At 38.6% G+C, this 14,132-nt stretch overlaps 1 protein-coding gene across 1 annotated transcript in view; it reads left to right on the forward strand.

The window, feature by feature from the left end:
* Nucleotides 1-14,132, forward strand: part of MRPS28 (mitochondrial ribosomal protein S28) — a 99,656-nt gene that overhangs the window by 5,181 nt on the left and 80,343 nt on the right. The window contains exon 2 of the mRNA XM_079901406.1: nucleotides 9,733-9,914. Coding sequence (XP_079757532.1) covers nucleotides 9,733-9,914 — 182 coding nt within the window. The remainder of the gene's footprint in view (nucleotides 1-9,732; nucleotides 9,915-14,132) is intronic.

Below are 14,132 nucleotides of genomic sequence, written 5' to 3' on the forward strand. Positions count from 1 at the left end.
AAGATTCTTTTCTGCAGAAGAAATGATTCACATTTATTTTCTCACTCTGTCCATTCTATCTTCCTATCTTCCCAGACCTTCCCAGACCTTCTTGTTATCTATTTCCCAGTCATGTTCCTGCTAAATCCCTGACCATCCAGCAAAATCATTAGTCACTTCACACAAATCAATATAGATCCCACCTTAGGCCATCTCTCTTTCCAGGCAAAATGATCATTCAAGTATATGCTCAAAGTCCTTTACTGCTGTCATTCAAAGGTACTCTAGCTCTGCACTACACTTCACCTAGGGAGGTCTGTCAGAATCTCATTCTACGTGTATATACTGCCACTGCCACATCTGCTGGGTTGTAAAACTCAAGTAGTAGAAGAGCTTACCTGATAGCCTAGACCTTTTACAGAGCCTTGTATTGTTCTGGGCACCACTCAAAACTGGCAACTTTTGGGGTTACTCGGTAAAAGAGTTGAAGAAGCATGTCCAAATGAGGTATTTGTTGCCTACAAAATTCAAAGAGACCCACTAGGCATTGAGCTTCTTTCTTAGTGGTAAGAAAGGGTAAGTTGACGTAGCCCAGACCATTGGCTCCCTAGGAATTTCACTAAGGCCCAGTATTTTTGTGGGATTTATTTCCCACCCACTGGCATATATGTGTCTTACCATGTGTCAGGAGGAGTTGCAGCTTTCTGCTTCCAGGTCTAATCAGCATATGAAATGGAGCAGCATGCTGTCCAGTGGAATGGAGTGGCAATCAAAGTCTTTGTAGACTAGATTGTGGCATAGAGCTAGAGAATTAATGTAACCTGGAGGTATATAGTCTTTACTAGCAGGTCTAGAAAAAGAAAGCATTTGTTAGATAATTATTGCATACCAGGTGCTGGAGGATATTTGATTTGCTCCAGCCATGAAATGACATCTGGAATAGCTGAAATCGGAGTTACCACTTGATTAAGTTTATGATAATAAATTGTCATTTTCTAAGACCTGTCTGTTTTCTGCAGGGCCTCATAGGCAAGTTGAATGGGCATGTGGTAGGAATCACCACCGTGCATCTTCCAGGTCCTTGATAGTGGCACTAATTGCTGCAATGCCTCTAGGAATGTGGTATTGCCTTTGATTTACTTGTTTGGTAGGTAGGGGAAGTTCTACTACCTACCAAACAAATTCATCTTTTACTTGACCTTCTGTACCTTAATAGCCTTCACTCCACAGATCAAGGAACCAGTGTAGGGATCCTGTCGGTTGCTGAGTATACCTATTCCAGTTGTGCATTCTGGAACTAGGGAGAGAACTATAGAGCAGATTCATGGGATAGAGCTGAGCTAAAACTCCATTTATCACGTGATCTCCGTAAGCCCCTGTTCTGACTGGCATTGAGTTGGTTCTTGAAGAGTTAGCATCAGTTCAGATAATCCCTGAAAGGTCTGATGATTTTTCCTTCCTCAGTGAACATTCTGGTAAATAGCCACAGCTCCTTTGGGGAAAGCTAGAAGGAAGATGGGTGATATAAATGTTTGCTTTTGTAGTGGGATCTTTCCTCAAGGGGACACAACCTTCATTCAGAAGGCTTGGTGTCTGAGAATTGCTTCAACTTTGGGAATTGGTTGAGGGGCCTTGATATTCATATGTGGTATTCAAGTCAGACTTCTGTTCTCTAGAACTAGAGTTTTCCCATCTATTTTATTTCTAAGGACACCATGACCAACCAGCCAACACCAAAGAGCTCTACAGGTCAGATTAGTTGGATTGCTGTTAGGCTCTGCTGCATCATGATAACGGTGCCCACCATGTTGTTGGCTAGTAAGTGCTGGCTTGACTCCTGCCACATTATCTACGTTGAATTCAGGGAGCTCTTGTTGGCAGCAGTTCTCACTGTCAGTCCTGGCCTACAGAGAATCACTGCCACACAGCTTTCAGGAATGTTGGTGCTCCCTTCACACAGGTACTTCTCTTAACCTTGGTGAAGTGAGTATCTTATAGATCCTCTTGGGGGCCATAGTAAGGAGTGGTGAACAGATCATAAACAGTAAATTCACTCCAGCATTCCATTCACTTCAAGCCTTTGGATACCTTTCTTTGTGGTATACTGAGGAAGTTCTGGTATTTCAGCTTCATCTAGTATAGCCTATAACTCTCAGCCATTTAAGCTAATGTATTGTATCTGAATCTCTGCTTAGTGAGCCTATATTGGTAAATTTGGCTCAAGGCAACACTGTCTTCCTCTCACCCTGATCCAGTATCCTTAGGATCCATTCCCACATATATCCTCAATTTCTGTGGATATAAATTAGCAAAATCATGCAAATCATTCTGGTTATCCAGTCTCCTCTTGTAACTATATTTCTCCCTATCCGGCATAATTATTCTCCTGCTACTATGATATACCTCTATTATAAAGGTTTCTAAACTTTTTTGATAATGCCCCTTCATTAAGAAATTTTTGAACACATCTTCCAATATTTATTTATTTCATTTATTTATTTTTGGCTTTGTTGGGTCTTCGTTGTGTGCAGGCTTAGTCTAGTTGCAGCGAGCAGGGGCTTCTCTTCATTGCAGTACGCGGGCTTCTCATTGCGGTGGCTTCTCTTGTTGTGGAGCACAGGCGCTAGGCACGTGGGCTTCAGTAGTTATGGCTCGTGGGCTCTAGAGCGCAGGCTCAGTAGCTGTGGCGCACAGGCTTAGTTGCTCCACGGCATGTGGGATCTTCCTGGACCAGGGCTCGAACCCATGTCCCCTGCATTGGCAGGTGGATTCTTAACCACTGTGCCACCAGGGAAGCCCCAATATTTACTTTAAAAAGATTTATGTACTACAGTACTATTTATTATACACATTTTAAAGCATTCACAAAAAACAACAGTTTAAAGGGTGAAGTAAAAAAAACCATCACTAGAAGTTCCAGAAGTTTCTTCTTTTGTTCTCTGGGTTATCATGGAGATAACTGTTCTTTCACATTTACTTGCCTTCTTTCCTTCAGCCTGCTCTCTAGGTTTGTATTCCTTGGTCCCAAGTCTCCTAAATCTTTCTGTGCACAGTCTCCCTTTAAGCTTCTCACAAGTGTTTCTTGCTTTCTTCCTCGATTTCGCTTGATAACACTACTTCTCAGATGGGTCTGAGAAGAAAAGGAGTCATTTTGGTTCTTGCTTCTCTACCATTTCAGACCACTGTTGTGTTAGAAATATTTAAGGAAAGATTTCTTGATAGAAATCTTCTCAATTCTTTGAGTTTTATTCTTCAGCATTTGACTCACAGCTTTTCTCTTTTCCCCTTCTTACTTGCCATCTTCATGGACTTCAGCATGTACATCGATGACTTTACTAACACTTGGGCAACAGAGATGCACATCGTATTCTAAGTATCATATTCTTAGACCTTCATTTCTACTTTCTTTTACTTGCAGATATACCATAATTTGTATGTATACAAATTCATTATCACTTGGAACGCTATCTTCAAGTTCTCAAACTCCTGAGCCCTCTTGGACCACAGTTTTACCCTCTTCACCTTCTCCATTTCCTGAATCCCACCTTTATCTACCAGTCTATCAACTTTTTTTCTGGGTCTACCTTTCTTCATACTCAGTCTGGAACTACTTGGCAGCCGTTCTATCTTAGGATCTCACTCCCTTAATCTTTTGTCTTGCCTTCCATCCTAGATCTCCCTAAATGCAACTGACATTGCTCCTATACCTGGCCTGCCATGTGCTCCTGGGTCTGCTGAGTGCAGGGTTTTTCAGTCTTGGCACTGGTGACACTTCGGACCAGATAATTCTTTGCTGTGGGGGCTGCCCTGTACATTGTAAGGTGTTTAACAGCATCCCCGGCCCCTACCCCGTGCATTCCAGTAACATCCCCAGTCATGGGAATCAAACATGTCTTCAGGCATTGACAAATGTCCCCGGGGAAGAAGGGGGATTTGGGGGGTGGGGAGAGGGAGGGCAGGCAAAATTGTTCTGTTTGAAAACTACAAGGGTTATCCATAAAACTTGATGGTGACTGGGTCTATAAGAAATTGATTAATATTTTGTTTAAAGCTACATTTTAGGAGGTGTTTGCCCTGTCAGAGGCACAGTTTGAGAGCTTTACGTATAGTCATGTGTTTATTTAATCCTCACAACAACCCTGTAAAATAGGTATAATTATTAACCCCATTTTATAGGTGAGTAAACAGCAGCACAGAGAGTCTAAGTGCATTGCCCCAACCACAGAGCTGGTAAGTGGTACCGCCAGGACGTGAACCATGTGGTTTGACTTCAGAGCCTTCAGGAGCCCGCCCTCCTACTCCAGGCCTTGCTAATTGCTGGTACCTTGCCAAAGACCTGTCATTTCGATTCTTTTCTTTCCTGATGGGCTAAGTTACCTATTGCTGCATAACCAACCCTCCTAACTTATTTCTCTAGACAATTTATTCAATTATTATTATGTTTTTTAGAGAAGAGAAAAAAAGTTTATTGTATTTATTTTGCCAGGGCAATAAATGCCTTATTATTAGGTATTGTGCACTTGGCCTTTCTGCCAGGTGTTCTGTGCTTGACAGAAAATTGCCTTCCCTGCCTGTATTCTTTTAATTATTCCCTTTGTTTTCAGCCTCTCTTCTCATTCCAGCTTTCTATAATTCCTGGCCTGATGGAGTCCAGCACCTTTATGGGATTCTTCAGAATAGATTGACTTATTTTCACACTGCATGTGTTTTTAGCTGCAGTTTCCTTCATTCTGCTTCACTGGTTACCACCCTTCTACATGTTTTCAGTCCACTAAATAGTTGTTGAAATCTCATATACTTTTTGTCTCCATTTTCTTCTCTTTAATACTGAGGGTTTGTAATTTTTTCGTTCATTTTACCATCTGAATGGAATTTCAGGAGGGGAAAAGAGAAATGTAAGTACTCATTCTGCCATCTTGAACCACTAATCCATTAATTTTACTAAAAGAGCATTGTTACGAGCATAACATTTACTGGTTAGGGTTGAGGAAACTGAAGTTGTTGCAGCACAGTTAATAGAAGGGAGTCTTTTTTTTGTAATACATAAACATTTATTTCATTCTGATATCTTTTTTAAACATCTTTATTGGAGTATAATTGCTTTACGATGGTGTGTTAGTTTCTGCTTTATAACGAAGTGAATCAGCTATACATACACATATATCTCCATATCTCCTCCCTCTTGCATCTCCCTCCCACCCTCCCTATCCCACCCTTCTAGGTGGTCACAAAGCACCGAGCTGATCTCCCTGTGCTATGCGGCTGCTTCCCACTAGCTATCTGTTTTACATTTGGTAGTGTAAATATGTTCATGCCACTCTCTTACTTCGTTCCCGCTTATCTTTCTCCCTCCCCATGTCCTCAAGTTCATTCTCTACGTCTGCGTCTTTATTCCTGTCCTGCCCCTAGGTTCTTCAGAACCTTTTTTTTTTTAGATTCCATATGTATATATTAGCATATGGTATTTGTTTTTCTCTTTCTGACTTACTTCACTCCGAATGACAGACTCTAGGTCCATCCACCTCACTACAAATAACTCGATTTCGTTTCTTTTTATGGCTGAGTAATATTCCATTGTATATATGTGCCACATCTTCTTTATCCATTTTTTTATACATACATACATATGTACATGTTTTATACATACATACATATGTACATGGGCTTTATATATTAAAAAATTTTAAGTACTACATATTCTTTGTGTTCTAGATTTTCTAATATAAATAATATAAAGAGGGCTTCTCTGGTGGCGCAGTAGTTGAGAGTCCGCCTGCTGATGCAGGGGACACGGGTTCATGCCCCGATCTGGAAAGATCCCACATGCCGCGGAGCTTCTAGGCCCGTGAGCCATGGCCGCTGAGTCTGTGCGTCCAGAGCCTGTGCTCCACAACGGGAGAGGCCACAACAGTGAGAGGCCCGTGTACCGCAAAAAAAATAAAATAAAAAATAATATAAAGAAAAAAGTTCTATATGTAAATTTTTACAGTTAACATTTGATATATTTCTTTTGAGGAATTTGTATCTATATAATATTACTGTAAACATATTTGTAAATTTATGTAAGTATGTATATGAATATGTGCACCATGGGAGTTCCCTGGTTGTCTAGTGGTTAGGATTTGGTGCTTTCACTGCCGTGGCCTGGGTTCAGTACCTGGTTGGGGAACTGAGATCCCACAAATCGTGTGGTGTGGCAAAAAAAAAAAAAAAAAAAAAGTGCACTATTATTTTTAACTACCTACCAGACAGTGTTCCCTAAAATTTTATGGGTATCAGAAACCTAATAAGTGTGAAAATAACTTACTCTCTTACTTCTGCTGCACTGCTCTCCCACCTCGTCAGTGGCTCCCCTTTTCCCTTGCTTTCTACAGCCAATTGGGTATCAAGTCTTTGCTGTACTGTTTGGTAAATAGCTCTGTATCCCTTCTTCCCTATGGCCACTGCTTCAGTGTAGGCCCTTTATCATCTCTGCCCTGGTTACTGGAGGAGCTTCTCAACAGTTTGCCCCCTTTCCATTTCCCTCCCCACCCTTTCTCTGGTCCATTTTGCATACTGCTGCCAAAGTTTTTTTTTAAAACAAAGAACAAGTACTGTCACCCCATTAATGAGAAACTTCTTTTGATTTCCCACTGCTTATAGGATAAGGTCTAACCCACTTAGCCTTTGGTATAGGACTCTTTACAACCTGAATGAGGGTAGCAATTGTTTTCAGCAATTTTTGGACCCTAATGTCTTCTCATCTTCGTTTAACTGTTTCATATATTTTCATATCAAGGCTAGAACGGAGTCTGGGGTACATGACAGGCACTCGCTATTCAACACATATTTGATGAATGAATGAATGAAAGTGGAACTATTACCTCTATCTGTAATTCATTTACCTTCCCCTGTTCTATCTGGGCAGTGCTATTCAACTTTCAGGCTTCAAAGGGAAAAAACAGTACAGCAGAGTAACAGGAATACTTTGGAAATCTGAGATTTATGACCAATACTTAAAGGAAGCAGTCCACCTTAAGGCACCTGCTTTACCTGTGACAACTTTATGAATGAACTTTGTAGCAACATTTTCCATAAGCAGGATTAGACACTGAGATCTATGATACACCCAGAAGGTGACAGTGTGCCTGGAGTCTTTGCAGTCTGCAACAGCATGAGAGGAGCCTACAGTGTTGGTTGTCATCATGGATTGTGCTACATTTATTAGTTTTAGAAGCCATTTGACAAGTAAATGAGGAATTCAGAGATGATTCTAGACCATGTTTTTTTGAAGGAGGGCTTTGTCTAATTATTTGTTATAGTTTCCAAAAAGTATAGCAAGCATACAATTTAAAAGCGAATTCAGGTATTGATCAAGGTGTCTTATACTTGTGGTAAAATCATTTCACTCACTGAAAACACATTGACTTCCATTGTAAAATATAACAAAGTGAAGGCAAAAATAATGGAACAAAAAGCAATAGCATTCTGTTTTACTTGATTTTAAAATCTCCTTTAAAATAATTATTCATAATTTTATAAAGTTTATAATGTAAATATTTCACAACACATTTACTAAAAATCTCAAGAGATCATATTAAATAGTCAAGAACACTCTATTTTCTAAAACCTAGAGGGAAATACCATTTACTATCATACTAATCTCAGCCCTTCACAGTTGTAAAGGAGATTGTTGTTTTAGGAAGAGGCCCTAGTGATGGCTGAATTATCTTCAATAAGTATTCAAGTATTAGATCTACTATTGTATCTTCCTCTCATCTGCTGTTTTAATGACACCATGGCTTTAATTGAAAGTCTACCTGCCCCCCGTCCCCCCAAAAAAAAAACAGATGAAGAAGAAGAAGAATAGATATCAACCACAGAAGCGGAGTAATGGGAAAGCAGGTTATAGGGAAAAATGAGAAGGACCTTCCCAGGTTGTAAGCAGAATGAGACCCCCAAGCTGATAACCTGTCTGGTCTTGCCTGGAACAGTGCTCTTCCCAGCTGCTCTGGATGGTATAGTGGTTCCCAGCAGAGGGTTATAGTAGCTGCACTTGTCTCTGACAGCGTACTTCGTATTACTCTCTTTGCATCAAGAGGACAATTCATAGCTGTTTCTGTGTTGAGCCTATAAGGTGTGTTTCACGCTTGGCTGTCTGCAAACGAACTATTTTCAAGGTGCTTGTTTAAGGAATTAAATATTATACTGTGTAGAATCATAAAACTAGTATTATGGCTCAAAGTGTAATATTCCTGGCTACCTTTTCAGCTTTATTTGGCATCTAGGTCTACTGACTTGTCTTTGGTTTTAGATCAACCCTTATGTGCTAAGGATTCCTTCCCATTGGGTTTCAACACACTGAAACAAATCTATCACCATATCCTCTCTCCAGCATCTAAGGGACTTGGTATCTGTCAGATGATTTGACTTTCTTTTTCTTGAAGCAGAGGTCATAAACTTTTGGTTCATAGGTCAAAATGTGCTCTGATTTATAAAGTGAAAGACTTTTTTTCAATGTATAAACACTTAAAATTGGAAATTTTACATTAATATATGGATTTCTGGCTTTTCTTGGAAAATCAAAAGATGTGGCAACACTGGACTTGAACTGCAACTGCAGCTAGAACTGAGTAGTGGCTATATTTGTAGTTTGGCATGTATTCTTCTGCTTAGTAAGCTCCTGGCTGGGCATTTGATTATTTTCTAATCCTTGGAGTATCCCATGCATTAACATTGTCATAAATATGGTTTTGTAGTTTTTAAAGTAAGTGTATTATCAAACTCTTAGTAATTCTCCCTTAAATAACAAATGTAAAATTCATTCCAGATACAGGATATACATAGGCAGATCAGATTGTTAATATTCTTCTGTGATGAGCTCTCACAAACAGAAACTCAGCTTCCCTTAGTTTGAACTGAAGTGCGCACACACCACACCACACACAAATTAAAGATGAGTAGAAGGCACAAATCTGTATTCGTGGATTTCTGAAAAAGCATGTGTCTGGAAAAAATTTTGGTAAGTTAAAAAAAAAAGTAATCGGCTTGCACTATATGTTCAGCCCTACCTCAAGTAAATTCAGTACGTCAGACGACTCCTAGAAAGTGAGTAGCACAAAACAATTAAAGCTGTCTTTGCTTTAAAATTTTACTTTAGGAAAAAGAAGAAAATTATAATGTTAAAATACAACATTAAAATGATAAAGTCAAGGCATTTGAAAATATTGCATAACAAGAGCTCGTGTTCAGACTGCTAATTAAAGGACCCTTAATCATTTTTATCTTAATACTCACTTAAATTTGTATTAAAGCATAGTTACTTTCATTAAACCAGTATTCGAAGGCATTTTGCTTTTTGCAGATGGTCAGTACTAGGAATGAAGCCAATTGCCTTCTTGGATGCCCTCCTCGCACACTCGCCTCCCTACCCCCTCCTTGCCCCAGGCCTGAAGCTTTGTCTAAGGGGGCTCCTTATCCCGCTCACATTCCAGATTCCACCCTGGGCCACCACATCTGCGCCATCCCCCACCAAGCACAGATGCCTGCTTTTCCCTGGCTCCTCTTCAAGAAGGAAAGGAAGGAAAAGGAAGTTGAAGAGCGTCCCAGGCTTTTTAAAGCAAAATTCCATTTCAGTATTTTTATTATTGCTACAAAACGTAAATATACAGCAAATTGACTTTTAAAAATTTCCCCTATAAGACATTACTGTACCTACCATATTATACCTTAGCATTGAACTGTATGCATATAAATATCTCTTTTCATATTTAGGGCTCTCCAAAAGATGTGGAATCCTTCGCGTCTATGCTGAGACATTCTCCTCTTACACAGATGGGACCTGCCAAGGATAAACTAGTCATTGGACAAATCTTTCATATTGTGGAGAATGATCTTTATATAGATTTTGGTGGCAAGTTTCCTTGTGTATGTAAAAGACCGGAAGTGGATGGCGAGTAAGTAGAATCATTTCTAAGTGCTTTAAGCGTGTGCATAAAAGTTGAAATACCTCAAAAGTATTACTGGACTTTAATTGGTGATTTTTTGAAAAGACAGAAAATATGTTTATTTCTCTTCATCATGTCATATTAGTCAAGTTAGGCCAGATCCATGTCTTCTCAAAGCAGTGAGAGCAGTTTTGGGGAAGATTTGAATGTCCATCCTGATAATAAACCATTTCATGCCATAAAGTTAAAACCAGCTTGGGAATAATACATGCTGCTCAGGCCATTTTACGTGTAACTTTTTTGCCTCTTTTTTTTTTTTTACATCTTTATTGGAGTATTTGCCTCTTCTTTTCCACAGTCTCCATCTGCTTCTCAGAGAAATCTCTGCTTTCTGTTTCTTCATGTTCCTTTCTCTTACTTTAGCAAATTCTGATGCTTTATCATTTTCTTTTCTTACTATTTTGCATCTGCTCTCCGGATTATAATTTTTCCTGAACAGAATTCATTCTGTTTATAGTCTGTGTAGATAAAGATAATTGTGGATATAAATATGCCTTATGAAAACCACTAAGGTGGGAGACCTGGGAGTAGAATATAAAGAGTGAAAAGAGAGGTGGAACTAAGACTCTGAGATTGGAAAACAATAGTCATCAAGATAGAAATGAATTTTTTCCACCAATTTTTAATATACACATTTTTTTTAGATTTTAATATTTCTGACGCCAGGATGCATCTTATAGTTGATGCAATTTAATTGGCAATTTAAAAATTCTTAATAGTACATAAATTATGGTGACTCAGAATCAATGGCATCTTAGATAAGATGAATTACAGTGATGAAGAAGTTTGTGATGTTTAAGAATGAGTCAGACCATAGATATGAGTAAGGAAAGAGTCTACTCTAGTTCTAAGGGAGCAGTTACAAGAATGGGTTGCCTCTTTCCCGAGAGCTCTGGATACCTAAAGGTCTTCTTGATAACTGGGCTCACCCAGTTAGGAGACAGGAGCCCCTTCTACCTGAACCTGAATAGGACCTGACAAACTCAGCTGAATACACATGTTCTCAGATCAGTGATATGTGAGTAGATACTTAACAGCCAGCTCTCCAATAAATAAAAGGCCTTGATTTGCCGATTTCTGTGGTATGAAATAGTTCCACCATGGCCAATGTTAAGTTACCTGTGTGATGTCATTGAATGTGGAGTTGGAAATATGAGTGCACAGTCAGCTTTCACAAGCTGGTGCAGTCTGGCTCCAGCACACCTCTACTGCAGGTAGTCAGAAGCTAAACAGTGTCTTAGCAAGGTGAACGATGCAAACCAGGTGATACCTGGAAGAGAAAATGGGTTCTGTGCTACGTGGCATGAGAGGTAATGGCTAGGTCTTGACTTGCCCTGGTATATCAAATAACATACAAACTTAGTCAAAAATAGTAAAACCTAAAGAAATTTCTAAGTAAGACGTGTCTGTCCATCTAGATTTTAATACTGCAACCTATATCTATTGTGTAATGGGGTATTGAAGGGATTAAATTAGATAATGTATGTAAAGATTTAGAACAGTGATTGGTATATAGTAAACAGATGCTACTATTATTATTCTTTAAATCCTGATGATTTAGGGTTTTTGTGACCTAATGATGACATCCCTCAAGAATTTCTATTGAGGGATTTTTCACCAGGCAAGTTGTGAAGATATGTGGTCTTAAAATTGTCCTTCAAGAGAGGCAACCTAAACTCTCTCATACTGTCAGCAGGAGCTGTAGCAGGTCATTTTTCATTAATAGAAAATATATCAGTAATTTGAAAATGAAGTACTGCTTTGTTTTATATAAAGAAATCCTCTCCTCTCTTCCCTACAATTGATAAGCTTTACATCATGCTACCATGGGTGCCACCCAGTTGCAGCGGCCATCCTTATTCTTACAAGCTGACCTAACATGCAGCCAGAACATCTGGTATTAGCTTTATAAAAAGATGTATTTTACATATAACTCTGCTGAATTATGGGTATTTCACCTGCTCAGTCAAATTTATTATAAATTGCAAATGCCAGTGATATACATGTTTCTTTATATTTGTGGATGGAATTTTGTTTGTGATATTTCTTTCATGGATATTTATTTCTTTATGGATATTCTTTTATCTAAAGTTTTTTCCCCCATTTTATGATATGTTCTTGAGCATAAAATTTCAGAATGCTTTAGGTGTCTAGAATTTCTGATTTGATTCTTATGCCTTATTAACTAGGTCACAGAATTTTAAATATCAGTATTTTTGACTAGATATTTCTCTAATTAGTTCTATAATATGATTTGAATTTATTTTATGTGTAGTATAGCTCTAAATGGTTAAATATTGGAATCTGTTGCAACATTAATTAAATTAATTTTAATTAATTTAATTAAATTTCAGTTTAATGAATTGAAAAATTAAATTAACTGTTCATTGAAAACTATGTACATACCACATAAGCACACATCCTATTAACAGAAATTACTATATGGTTGAAACCCCCATCTCCACATGTACTCTCCTCCCAGTGAAGCAGTTTATTTAACAGAAGTGTTTGTGGGGGGAGAGCGGTGGCTCATAATAATTTTGCAAAATAAATTCTCTAGTCTAGGGGGCAGTCACTGTATTAGAGTCTTTTTTTTTTTTCCTTAGGAGAATTAAATGCCTGTATCTCTTTGTTCTGTAGTTATCTGCCATAGTTACCTTTACTGCTTCCATCTACCTGCCCAGTATCCAATCACTCTCACCAGGAATTCCCACTTAAACTTCCAAAGCACTCACAAAATCAATATATTCATGATTGAGGATCATGAAAAGGGAGGAGCCATACTGGTGTAGGAGTTGATTTGTTCGTTCGTTTGTTCATTCATTCATTCATTTATTCAACAAACGCTTACTGGACCTCTTCAATTTGGCAGGCACTGTTGTAAATAAGGGCTGATAAAGAAGACAGACTAGCTCTCTGCTCTCATGAAGTTGGGGGAACTTAGTCTATTGGGGGAATGAGGAACAGATAGTAAACTAGTGCACAAATCAATTTTAGAAATTCATAAATAAGTAAGAAGTGGTAATATGGTGACAGGATGTCTGGCGAGTAGAAGATAACAGTAGTCAGAGAAGGCCTTTGACCTCTACTTCTATTGCTAAAAGTCTAAAATGCCACCAGATTGCTTCTTTTAAAAAAGGTGATAAACAACTGATAAGAATCCTAAATTGTTTTGATTAACTGAATATTCTAATTAGCTAAGTTACAGCCTTTTAATAAGTTATGTAACTTTTTTGTTTTAATTTTTTTTTTTTTTTTTTGCGGTACGTGGGCCTCTCACTGTTGTGGACTCTCCCGTTGTGGAGCACAGGCTCCGGACGCGCAGGCTCAGCGGCCATGGCGCACGGGCCCAGCCACTCGCGGCATGTGGGATCTTCCCGGACCGGGGCACGAACCTGTGTCCCCTACATCAGCAGGCGGACTCTCAACCACTGTGCCACCAGGGAAGCCCTGTTTTAATATTTTTGATTATTGTTTAAAAGAACCAAGTTTTCAGTCTTTGACCCAAGAAGCTATAGAGTTATGCAGAAGGGCTTCAGAGATTGCCCTGGGAGTAGAGAGGGGAGTTAGGCCCTATTTCAGAGCAGCTCTGCATTCATTGTTTTATATGTTACAGTTCTGGGAGTGTTTTGTTTAAGGTGTTGTGGGGGAGTGGTGGTGAGTATTTGTATCACAAAAAAAAAGTTTGAAAAACACTTCTAAAAGAAAAATTAAGTCTAGAAAGATGTTATATTAATAGTAACAGAATATAAACTATAGTATTTAAGCATGAAAGGTAGTATTGTGATCTACTTTGAGTGAGTTGCAAAACAGAAATATTATATTTACATTCAGAAATTTTGGAGGTGTGGATGGGACCTAACTCTTACAATACCAACCTCAAAAGTTTTAACCATTATATGTTTTTAAATATCAATTTATGACTTGGAATCAGAAGTCAAATTATGACAAACCATAGTGACGCTGGTATTAATTTCTTTGGCAGTTTTCATTGAATTAACTGACTTGCTAAATTAATCAAGATTCTCTTTTATAAAACCCATTGACTCATACCAGCACTTAGACAATTAGGAATTAGTAGTCCTCTACTATAACTGGACACTTTTGCTTCTTTCAGTTGAGGTATGTGTTTAGCAAAAGCTAGTTGTGTTTATTCCAAAACCCATT

The sequence above is a fragment of the Stenella coeruleoalba genome (assembly GCF_951394435.1).
Source record: "Stenella coeruleoalba genome assembly, chromosome: 17".
NCBI classification, from domain to species: Eukaryota; Metazoa; Chordata; class Mammalia; order Artiodactyla; family Delphinidae; genus Stenella; species Stenella coeruleoalba.